Raw genomic sequence first — 12,377 nt, 5'->3', positions numbered from 1 at the left:
GTTCAGATTCACGATTTTCCGTCGATAGTAAGCCACGGGCGTAAAGGAACAATCCGTTCACGTTTAAGTGACATAAGAACGTGTAATCGATTCATCAGCACGCTCGGATGTCTTCCGCGCAATTACTCGATTCAAACGATTGCGGCCGACAAGATGATCTTCACCTCGAAGGTGACAATGACAACCAGCGCCCTTTGTTTCGTAGTTGGTGCTAGTAGGAAGCAATCCAGCGACAACCGATGCATTATTAATGTCCCCCCTTCGCTTGTTACCGCTCTTGTACCTTGTACTCGCTCGCTCGACGTATATCCTCTGCGTGTCCGGGACAAGTGATCGCCGAGCCTTCTAATGAAAATTGAGACGTTCGGGGCGAGAATTATTGCCGCTTAATTGTAGACGCACGCGCTTGAATTATTCAGATCGTTTTCTGGAAAGCTAGGATTTTTCTTGTCGCTGTTAAGTCTAGGGCAACACAGAATTGTCATTAATTTTTCGTTCGAATCAACCTTCTATAAGCCTGTGTAACTTTCGGGTCACACGCTAATATATCGATATTTTACTAAGTAATTTTAATTTCTTCGCAAGATGACATATACGCCTAACGCGAGAGTAAAGTAACGTGAGAGTAAAGTATACTTTTCGTTAGAGTATATTTATGTAACGTGAAAAATTGTATTTACTAATTTACTGCTTGTTAAATAGATAATTTGGCTGTCAGTACATTTTCTGTGATTGTATCACCGTTTTCCTTCTTGAAAGTCTTTCCTTATGTAGCGAATGGCTTGGAATCCATGTCAAGTGCTTCGAAGTATCATCAGAGGCAGCGGGAGAGGCTCTCAGCGATTCCTCGTAACGATCGAGCGATGAACGAAATGGACGATCATCCGGGTCGACAATTTCGTTTCCCACTCGTGAAGCGTGGAACTTTTCTTCGATGATTCAATCACTTAGTACTCCAGTACGCTGTGGCGTTCGTTTATTCGAAGACTGTCGACGGAACATACCTGACCATTACAAATACTTTCGTCGTATCATAGAAAATTTCTAATATTGTAACGTTGTAATTGAAGATTTTTATTATTCAACACCACGTCAAGGTAATTTCTCTTTATGCAGAAAATCGCAATTTGCAATAAAAAGCACTCGAAAAGCCTGATATCTCGTAAAACATGACGTTGACGAAGAATTCTTGCAATGTTTGTCTCCTCGAAGCGAACCATCTTCTACGACTTTCTATCGTATATCCCGAACGAAAGGGAAGATATATTCCCATTCCAGGCATATTATATTCTGGATACAGCCTGTATATTTACGCGAAAATAACGGCATATCGATCTCGGCACGAGGTCGCTGGAATAAGAATTCCAGAGCCAGAGGTCGGTATCACGAAGCGAAGTGTCTGGATATATCACGTCTGCCAGAGCAACAATGAGTGACAGCTACTCCCACATGCTGTCATAGGCGTCATCTTCGCGATAATGTACCGACTCCGCTCCCTCTCTCGATTGCCTGCTCTCGTATCTGGTTAAAATCGTTACACGGTCAAATCTATAGGACCTTCCTGCGCGGAGACACATAACGAGGACGTGTGTTCGTCGACGTGCTCGAGGACCGGTCTACGATCCCTACGTGCGTCTACGATCTCTGTTATTCACCTCGGGAGATGAGACATACATTTAAATTCCCCAGACATTTACCATCGAACGGCGATATCTGATTCGAACGGCTTCAATTCGAGAGACTCTTTCATCTTCCAGGTAGATTCTAGTCGATTTTAGATATCGCGGAAGAACACATGAAGGATACGTGTAATCGGGATACCTGGATAAATTTCTTGGGTAATTTTTATTTTGCTGAACGACATACGTGTCTGTAGGTTCTGTACGAGTATAGAGATCGAGGAGATTGTACATGATTCTCTCGTGATGTCATCTTGTAGGAACATTTTCTGGTAGCTTTGCAAGTTCGGACATATCTGCCGGTCGTGAATGTGTTAATATCCTAAAAATAATTTTCTCCTAAAATCTTCCACTGCTTACATGAAATTCCCGCAGTAGGGAAATATTTCTGCCTGCAAATAGAGAATTGTTTTGGAGTAGAGAACACTCCGAAAGCCCAGCAGCGTTGGTAGGCAACAATTAGGACCGTCGCGTATTCGCATCACGGTGGCCGACAAGCAATTTGCCGGGCGTTTTTTCCCAAAGAGGTAGGTTCGCGGCTCCGTGATTATCACACCGGCTACACCCGCGGAATAACCGAGCGTCGTCGAATATTCGTACGGCGCGGCGTCGATTCGTAGGACGCGCGCGTCGTCGAATCATTTATGCCAGCGGCATTTTCGAGGAGTGGTACGTGTGCTCCGCCTTTAATCGAGATCGAAATCGGCCGCCGCGGACTCGTCAATGATATTCCGCGTATGCGCAACGGTACCCTGCGCGCGCGTACACGCGCACCAGCCCATGTCCAGCGCTTTAACACGTCCTCCATTACCATTCGGTTGAAAAATCATCCGTCGCGGACCACCCCGCATTTTTAATCATTTTAGTCGAGCCGCTGCGCGCGGAATTTTGATCGCTACGAGGGAACTTTTACTTTTTAAAGAGATGCGTGATCGGTGCGGTGGTGGGTATTGAAATACTGAAGCGAATGGGACTGGTTTTGATGGTATACGAGGGATGATTTTCGAGTCCGTGTGGTGGAATAGAAAGTAGACTCATCTAAAGATTGAAATTTTATGACGTTGGATATGGAGTGTTGATGTTCCGCGTTTGTTTGTTACAGAGGCCACCCTCTTCGTCGCTCTCGTACCCCGGAGCGGGTGGAAACGACGATGCACGTAGCCCCGGAAGCGGGGGCACGCCAGGACCCCTCAGTCAGCAAGCGCCCACCAGTCTGGACTCTTCGGATCCCGGTAAGTCGACCTCCTCTAGTTCCGGATCACTATATATTTAAGTTCGATGGATATCGATAGAATCTAAGGTTAGTACCGCAGACAGCGGGATTGATGGATCGTGGGAAACCTTCGAATCGATTGGTCGACGCCGATCGATGAAAACAGAAGCGAGTGGCGAGAACGTTCAGGGCTAGGCGCGCTAATGACAATATCACGCGACGAGCAACGGGTTGATGACAATCAAGACGCGACTCGTCGGGACCCCACGGACCTTCTGCACGCCCTTCAAATTTTACGAACACTAACGCACGCGTCAACACTATGAAACACGCCAGCGTCGGGGCTAATGAGCACCCGTCCCATTGGCGTAGTGGTTCCATTTTTTGTTAAAACTAAATCGACACAGCTTGTACCATTTCGTGGTGGTACTTAGGACTTTAAGAGGGTCGATTCCAGAACTGGAATACAATCTCTACCTTTCCTCGGTAATTCAATTCAATTCACGATCATTTAGCAAGGTACCACTCTCTATGTCTCTCACTCTCGTGATACTATTATATGCAACACCTCATTTCGAGATAGGAAACGTCGGTTGCACTTCCTACCACATAAACTGATACGACAGCTACCACGCGACATCAATTCACGACCGAGAAGACAAATTTTAAAAGCATTCTTCGCTTCTGACAAAACTCCCGGTTCGGTCGTAGGCAAATAAACAAAAAGCAACGAGGGTAACAGTTTCGCGACGTGGAATCGGCGGCGAGGCGCGCCAATGGTTAGCGCGGTCGGGTTCAGTCAGTCACCGGAGGGTATACAAGTTCACGACACCATCCCATAAAGATTCATTAAGGTCCGCCGTCTCTATATTCGTTGTGTCGTGCCAGCGTTATGGAGCCGCGTGGCGTGCCAGTTCGCTCGGACACGTTTGTGTGTCCTATATAGGTGTGCCTCGGTTTGTCCTCTTACTTTTCTGCGTGCGCGTGTATATGCACCACAGTGTCAAAACGGTTGATCAATAACAATCAAAAGCTATCCACGCGAGGGACGAGAGAGGGAGTGAATGAATGGCTTCGGGAAACGGTGCCGCGAGACGTTTAAGCTGTCGTCGCGTCGTCTTTTGCGTTAGCCTCCGTTGCGATGGCGCTTCGGATGCTGATAAGGTGATGGATCCCTCGCTACTGCAAAATATTTCTCGTGTGGAAAATCCTTTAGGTGTTCTGAACACAATAAGAGTATGCGTTGATGACAGTGTAGGAAGAATCATGATCAGAGAACACTAAAGGGGAGACTGATGTCTTCTAACTTCGTCTCAATATCCAGACAAATAGAACCGAAGTAGCCTAAATAAAATAGACGTACCTCCTTCTTTCAGCGCTTGACGGTGTAAGAGATCTGTCTAAAAATACCAGCAGCGTTGTACTTATGAATATCCCATTGGAAATGAATAAGTGATGGACAGAGAAACATGTGTTCATGGCGCAGAAGGAGGTCAGATTCATAGGACACCAAGGAGAGGCTACTATTTCGAGACTAGACACACGTGATAATTTCGTACCTCTAATAGGATTGTACATACGTCTACCTAGGTCTAGACATCCCAGAAAACGTTCGTCTGACTTTCTCCACAATTTTCATCTGAGATTCATCTGAAAATAGCAGGGACGTTCTAGTTTCGAAAATGATATGGATTAAGAAGAAAGTCATGCTTACGACAGACTAGTATTTTCGGGACCCTGTATCTCTAAAAGAATTTCCAGACACGCCTAAGTTTAAGACACCCTGAAACCATCCGTCTGACCCTTAGTAGCCTCTAGGTAAGCCTAAAGAGGATTCGTTCAAGTTCTACTCCTCTGACACTCTCAACAAGCGTATCACAAGGTCCCTTCCAGTCATGAAACGTTCGCGTAAACTTTTCCACAATTTCCAACGTAGCCTCGCAGAATCTTTTTCTTCCAACACCTGATGATGTCAGAGATCCGCCTCGCTAAAAATACCAGCGGCACGGTAACAGCTGTAATCGCGGCGGCGCTGGTCGCGTATTTGTCATCAGATTTAAAATTCATCGCATGAGAAACGGGCAGGCCGGTTCGTGACGAGATTTCGATCAGCCCCCTACACGGCCGCGACTTCTGCCCGTATTAATTAAAGAACGTTAAACAGTAACGCAACACCTCGGATCAAGCGTCGTGGCGTTCCGTGCGATCGCTACGGAATCGCTCGAGGGTCTAGTTATCCGCGAGAGTATCTAAACGAGTCGCTCCACCGCGAAATATCGCGATCGTTATCTGACTACGGCGCGAGGCACGACGGAACGATCGCGAGCGCGACATTGTTCGACTCCGTTCGTCCCCGACGACGATCACTTCGAACCAATACGTATCGAAGTGTCTTTCCAGAATTCTGGATCCTTTACGTCAATTTTCGAAGTTGCAGTGCTTTGACATTTAAATGTAAGATTTTTCATAAAGTGGAGTTAATCGATTTTTATTGTTCCCTGTAGCGTGGTTGGATCGAGTGTAACGTCAGAGTATTGTACAAGTCTCTTTTAGTTAGGACTTTGATTTGTTGTTGTTGTGCAGAGTGGAGCTGGATCAGCGAAATAGCGTACCGTGCGACGGTTCCGTGAACAGATATCAATCTGGCGGCAAGATCTGTCGTGAGGCGATGACGCGTGTTCTGGCTCGAGGAAAGTCTTGAACGTGCCAGAGTAGGGAAAAATCTGCGCGACCTCGACGTGATCTGGCGGGAATTTTCGCGCGTGGAAAGCGCGCGACGAGAGAAATCCGTCGATCTGCAGCTTTCACCACTGATGGAGTGGACGCTGACACGCCAGCTGGGAATTTTATAATAATAATACATTAGTGGCTTGCACGATGTTCGAAAGTCGGGCTAGTTATCAGTATGCGGGGCAGAAGTAGAGAATTTTCCTCGGTATATGGTCGATCTCAGATTTGGAGGGGAATACTCGTGTATGAGTAGAGATTCTTTTTTTGAAAAGTATTCGAGTTAGTGAAAGGGTTAGTGCCTTACCTAATGTTCCAAAATTGAACCAATTATCGATATGTGAGGTGCAAGTAGAGAATTCGTCTTGTTGCATCCTGTTACATAGTGGCTCTGATTTCCCTCTTCAGTATTGAGATTAGAAAGCCACTCGACCGTGTAAGTTTTCTGCATAAAAACATCCCAATAATTCCTCTCTCAACGAAGTGCCATAATCGTTAGTAGTAACGGTACGAGGCAGTCTTGCGTAGCCCCGGAGATCTTAATTTTTTGCGTCCATCTACATCAGAGATTCCTGTTTTAGCCGTCTGCTGAATGACCCTGGCATAAAGAGGTCTCTGTTTCTAGAACACTCGTATCTTGTCGAGGCTTTTGCAAAAGTGTTACCATCGAGTGATCGCTCGCAGACCGCGCTGTTTATGAAAAATTCAAAAAATAGAAATTCCTCGAATCGAAATCGCCAACAACCGGATGCAACTTTGTCAGAAGCCCCTCCATTAACCCATGGCGCAAAAAATCTCACGGAAAAACTCGTCTCGCAAAAATCACCGATTCCGCGAGACAGAAATATCCTCGATCCCCGCTGAGAACCGCTGTTAAACGTTCAGTGAATCGATTCTCCTCGGTAAACAAGCCAGCGTGCTGCATGCTATTCTCTCGTTAATTCTCGATTATAGTATTGTTTATACTTTAAACAACGCGGGGAGTCCCTTCGGAAAAGCACGCCATCTTAAACTGTTGCTTAACGAGGCGCGCACTTGCGATAACGACTGCAGGATCACGCGGCATTAGAGTTTGTTATAAAGCTTTGCAATTTTTAAAGGATAATTGAAGAAGTGTCGACGAACGTCAATCCTTTCTACTTATGTTGGTTGTACAATTTAATGTTTCACATCTTCAGATATTTTCTAATCTAGGATCTTCATCTAAACTCCACTTCCACCTGCCATATCTTCTCCTTAAATTGAATTTCACTTTCTTTTATTTCAACTGTTAGTTGCGATCACGGAGCCACGTTCTCCCACACGCTGAAGAAGCTCGTCGCGTTCCAGACACGAGTCGGTGGACCCTTGGGTTACCTAACGTCGAGATAGCATCGTCGTCTCATCGAAGTTGTCACCGTCGGACAAGGCATTTGCTCGGCGCCCTTCGGGGGCTTTTCTTCGTCGTTTCGACCTATCTATCGGGCCCTTTTCGTCCTTTCCCTCTCCGTGGGCTCGTTAACGTGGCGGCTTGTTTGCCGTCAGATATCATCTTCGACGGGCCGCGCTGGCCTTGTCCGCGACCGTGGAACCTCCGAGTGGACCTAATTTCTACCGTCGAAGAAACGTCCACCGGATTTACCTCTCATGTGCTTCGCCGGGAATTTTATACTGGGAAGAAATACCGCTTTCCTGGACCACGGTTAATATATAATACTGCGTCCTTTACAGTCGCTCAGGTAGAACTTATAGGAAACGCAAGAGGGAATCTTGAAGCATATAATTGTTAGGCCTCTCTCAGGTAAGTCATAAACTAATATTTAAATTATATTGGCATATGACTTCAGAGAGACGGAAAGTTACAGAGGGTTAAACCAGTGTCAAGGACAATTTCTTCAGAGTTCTTCGTAACTGTTTAAATTAAACTTCTCTAATAGATACTGCTCTCAAGAAGCATCAGTCGCACCTATAACTTCCCAAAGCTTGTTCGATTCACGTTCGTCGAGTCGTGAAAGGTGGCAACAGTCTTTGTTCTCCACCGTAAACTATTTAGTAATACCGCTCGAGGATCGTTATGCACGCGTCCGTGTATAATCCCAGTCGTCAGGGCGGAATATTTTTCCAGGACACGCTGGAAACGCATGCCAACGGCACGTGGGAGAGCGCGGCTCGGACATTAACATACATCGTGTCGCAACCGCTCGCGGATAAACACGTTCCTTCTCCCGACGAGGTTAGAGGAGATTCTATCTCGTTCGACTGATCGATCGCGATTCGACCTCGAGGAACGAAACGTTCCAGCCTGCTCCCGTGTTGCTCCGTGAGAACTCGTCAACTCGACGAATACGAATGCTTGGGCGAAAACAACCGTTTGGAGTCGAGCACATTGAGTTGAGATTAGATTATCAGGTTTAGAAGGAATCGGGGTGGTTTTGTTAAATTAGGGAAATCTCAGTGCAGGGAAGTCTGAGCATTTTGAGATTCTACTATAGAGTGAAAGTAACAAGGAGTCTGATTACCAAACGATAGTATCAAGATACTTAAACAAAACTCTAATGTCACTAATGTCAACCATTATATTCATCTTCAACTCCACCAGTAAGCGTCCTCTGTCGAAATGTCGTTTCTCGTGGGCCTTCCTCGTTTATCGAGATTCTCCAAGTTGAGGAAAGCTCCGAATCTACGAGGACGCGGTTCGTTAGCCTAACAAGACATCGATCTACGCGATCTAAGCCAGCGGACCGAGGGCAGCTCTCAATCCTCGAAACAATCTCGAGGCCTCTATCGATCCCTCTATCTGCGGCGCGCGCGGCACCGTAGCGGAAAGGGATCCTCTCCGCCTTCCGATCGTTTTTTCCCGCCATCCTGGGACTTTACGGTGAAGCAGATCGACCCCCTCGATTCGGCAGGAACGAGTCCCCGTCAACGAAGGGCCTCTGGGGCCCCTCCCTCCGCCGCGTCAGGCCCGAGGAGTCCCCTTCGTAACAAACCGGCGTAGTCGCCAGGGGTTTTCGTGCTCCTTCGAGATCCTTAATCGATGGTTCGTCGACTCTCGTCTCCGCGACTCGGGGCCCACGTTGGGGCCCCCTTGTTCTTTTTCCAAGCCGCGAGGCAGGGAAAAAGCCTGGGGACCAGATATCCGCCGGGTTTCTGACAACTATCTGCCCCGAGCGGCCCCGTGGAAAGAAATAAATGAAGAGAGGATCGAGGAAGACCGATACCACGGCTCGGTTAGGTGGTGGTGGGGGTGGTGGGGGGAGAGCGGGAGCGTGTTAAAGCTTGTACCGGGGGGGACCAAAGATCACGGAGAATTCCTGGAAATCGGCGCACGTGGGAGCGGGGAGGCAGAGAGCGAGAGGAAGATAGAAGTAATGAGGCTGATTCTCTGTTTTCTGTGTTTTCAGCGAGCGCCGGTATCGGTCGGTTATCGGGCCGCGCCTTTTTTTCTCTCCCTCTCCTCCTCTCTCTACCCCTCCCGCTGCTCACTACCTCCTTGCCCCTCTGCCGTCTGTTCCTCCGTGTCTCCCTTTCGCGTTTCCCTCTCGCGGCATAATGAGGCCTTCATGTCGTGAACTTCTGCGCCTTGTACCCCTTTTTCTTGCTCGGGTCCTCCGCGTCCCGGCGTAAAACCTCGTAGAACACGGGACCCTGCCGGCTCCCTTTCGACGTGTCCCTTTATTGGTAGGGGGAGTCGCTCTGGGGACCCCGCGCCTCCTGTGTCGGCCGATCGAACGATCCTCGAGTGGAACTCTATCGGTTTCCAATCTTTGCGGAGGAAGATGACGCGATTCGGTGTAGAGGATCCTCGAATCGAAGATCTTGGGTTCGTTTTAGTTAAAATGATGGATATTGTACGAGCACTCGTCTGAAACTGAGTCGAAATTTTAGAATACACTTTCTTGACGAATAATGAACAAGTACTGTCATTCGCAAAAATGACATTACAATGCTTTCAACATCCCACGAACTGCGTAGTGTCCACGCTAACTGCGACTAATTTTTTCGAGTCGATCATCGAAAGAAACTCGATGCAGAAATCTCGCAATTTTTCCACGGTTCACGGTTCGGGATCGCCCAAAACGCCGCGACCGATAACGCCACGTGCTGAGCGCGAACAAAGTTTACGAGACGGGGGAACAAACGAAGTGGCGGTCGAGGCAACCGACGACATTGAAGTTAATTGACACGTTAATGAATAATAAACTCGCGTCACTGGCGGGCTATCGATGGCTCGGGACGGCTCGATAGCCGTATACGACGGCCGGTGGCACTCTCATTAATATTACTGTTTACTATGCCTTTAATCGGTGATTTTATTTTCTCCCGCCTTCGTTCCTGCGTGGCTGTCAGGGTTCATTGATTCGAATAGCTCGCGTTATCGGTCTTCCTCGGTCGTTTCTCGGTAATAGTCGTCTTGAGCTGAAAAATTTCGCTTATCGTGCGCGAATCGGCGACGGGGCGATTCCATCGGTTAAGTGGATTCGAGATTCTCAGGCCGTGGTCGATGCTCACGACCGTTTTGAAATTCGATTCTTCGTTCGTCGCTGACGCTGCGTGGCTTTTGGAACGGTGCATGGGATCGATGAACTGCGAATGATAACTGACTTGCAGATTTAGAAGGTTTTTCTAACAGGTTTGAGAGGTCGGAAAGTGAGGATGGAAAATGGATTCTGAGTTGGTATGGGTAGTCACTTCGTCATGGCCTACAGAATAAAATTCAATAGGAGTTCGATGGAGCATTAATACTTTTACCGTTGGTCGTTTTGTGTTTAGAAAGAAGTATAAGGAGAGAAGGATTTATAAAAAAAAATGGATTGGGGGTTGAAAGAGCGATGTAGCGAGAGGATCGCCAGGTGAAACAGGCGATGGCCGCTCTCGAGCGATCGATAATGCGACCCATCGATACCCCTGGCTAGTTTTGGCAATTGCGCGTAATTGCGGCGATATTTCACATAAGCGGCTTAATTGATTTTTCTCTCGCCAGGCTCGCCAGCCATCGAAAACGCAGAGCGCAACAGAGATCCGTATTTACGACTATTTTTAAATCAGCCGCTCGGTGTGTACCGACTCGACGTTTATTAGGATGGCGATGGAACAGCGCGAGGCGTAAATATTCTGAAATTTGCTCTTGGCACATTGGCTGATAAATAATGCGACGCGTCTGTAGCCAGTTTTGTTAATTAATGCCACCAAGAGAACGCGAGGGGTGGGTATGGTAGCTTAATTAGACTTGTAGATGAATTTTTCCTGGATTATTTTATATTTTATATTGATAGAATTATGCTCTCACAATTGCAAAGTTGAAATCAAGATACCATAGTATCTTTACAAAAAGTTCAGATATTTCCTACAAAAGAAAACATCCATCAAGAGTACCACTCCATCGCCCGGCTCAGAAAATGTAAATTTCAGCACGAAGAGTGATCCATTCGATCCCTGAGTGGCGTCAGAGAGGTAACCTTGGCGTGACATTGACCTTAACGCGTCAGGCGTCGATGTTGTCTAACGTGGGTGACCAACTCGGACTGACGCCCTTTTATTTCGGGAACACGGACGCAGGGCGGAACGATGGGCGAAGGAACACGGGAAGGGCAGGCTGAATGTCGAGCAAGGTCACGGGCGACGTCGGGTTTCGCGGAACGTCGGTCCAATTTCGTCGCGCGATTTTTGTCCGCTTTGTTGCGGATCGTGCCTTCCGAGAAAGGAAGCCTCCGTGTCCCTCGGCGCGTGTAGCGTTGATTAACACACAATGTGACAGGCCTCCGAGGGGAAAAAGAGCCGGAGAACGATCGCGGATCGCGCATGTGTTATCGATTCATTGGGGAACATCCCTGACGACACTTGCACCTGTGCGTTCAACGACGCCGGGCGGCGCCTTTGATCGTCCGGTTGCGTCTGCCATGATCGCAGTCGTTAGAAAGCGTAATACTTCTCTGAGCACTAGACTAGTTTTCCTTTGGACAGTGGGGTATCGTTTTTCTTTGGAGTCAAAGAGTATAGACAATAGTTTTTTTATTAGTTATATAATCGAATGTTGTGTGACAAATTTATTTTCTTGTGAATTATTATTAGTATTAAATTTGGGAATTTTTGAACAAGTGCAGGACCTCCTAAAGTATCTTTTAGAATGTTTTCTCCCCCGTCCACCTTCAATGAAATAAAGACCTCCTCGGAAAAGAAATTCCGGTTCCCCCAGACATTCTATCTTCACTTCTCGTTTCCTGCGCGACACGGCCATGCTTCACGCGACGGATTAAGGATCGCGGGACATTTTTCACCGCGACAAAGCGTTCTCTAATGACCAGATTAGTCTCCGTGGTGGCGATCGAGGCTCGATCACGCGATCCTCGCGCGGAAAGCCGCCCGGGACGCGCGTAACCCAGCCGCGATCTATCTCCATAATTTATTCCGTCTCGGTTGAGCACCTCTAACCGACAGCTGTTCCGAGCACGTAAGATAACCTAAAACTCTCTCGCCTAACCGTGGCTGGTTCGGCCAGCTCGCGTGCGCATTGACGTAGTTTGTATTTTTTAAGTCGTCATGCCCAAATGGCGGGGCCACGCCACCGACGTCGCTGCTCCCTTTGATTGTCTTCTCGGAAGCACCGAGATTCTTTCATCCTGTCAGCCGGTTAGCAGATCGGTCACGAATTACCGTGAAACTTTACCCCCCTTCCTTGGGTTCTCTGAAACGATCAGAACGCGAGAACAGAACCACGCGCGTGAATGGGGTTACTCCATTCAGCGGAGGCATGATAGGTCGACGAATTTGTCTAAACA

The 12,377-nt window shown here is 47.7% G+C and overlaps 1 protein-coding gene across 5 annotated transcripts in view; it reads left to right on the top strand.

Annotated features, from left to right (window-relative positions):
- The window catches only part of LOC128880403 (homeobox protein homothorax), a 440,840-nt gene that overhangs the window by 125,295 nt on the left and 303,168 nt on the right, over nucleotides 1-12,377 (top strand). For all 5 annotated transcript variants that reach the window (XM_054130450.1, XM_054130449.1, XM_054130448.1 and 2 more), the window contains exon 7: nucleotides 2,782-2,911. In XM_054130450.1, coding sequence (XP_053986425.1) covers nucleotides 2,782-2,911 — 130 coding nt within the window. The remainder of the gene's footprint in view (nucleotides 1-2,781; nucleotides 2,912-12,377) is intronic.

This window comes from Hylaeus volcanicus, chromosome 7 (genome assembly GCF_026283585.1).
Source record: "Hylaeus volcanicus isolate JK05 chromosome 7, UHH_iyHylVolc1.0_haploid, whole genome shotgun sequence".
Classification (NCBI taxonomy): Eukaryota; Metazoa; Arthropoda; class Insecta; order Hymenoptera; family Colletidae; genus Hylaeus; species Hylaeus volcanicus.
Note: the sequence above shows the minus strand (reverse complement) of the source record. Positions and strands in the feature narration are given on the sequence as shown.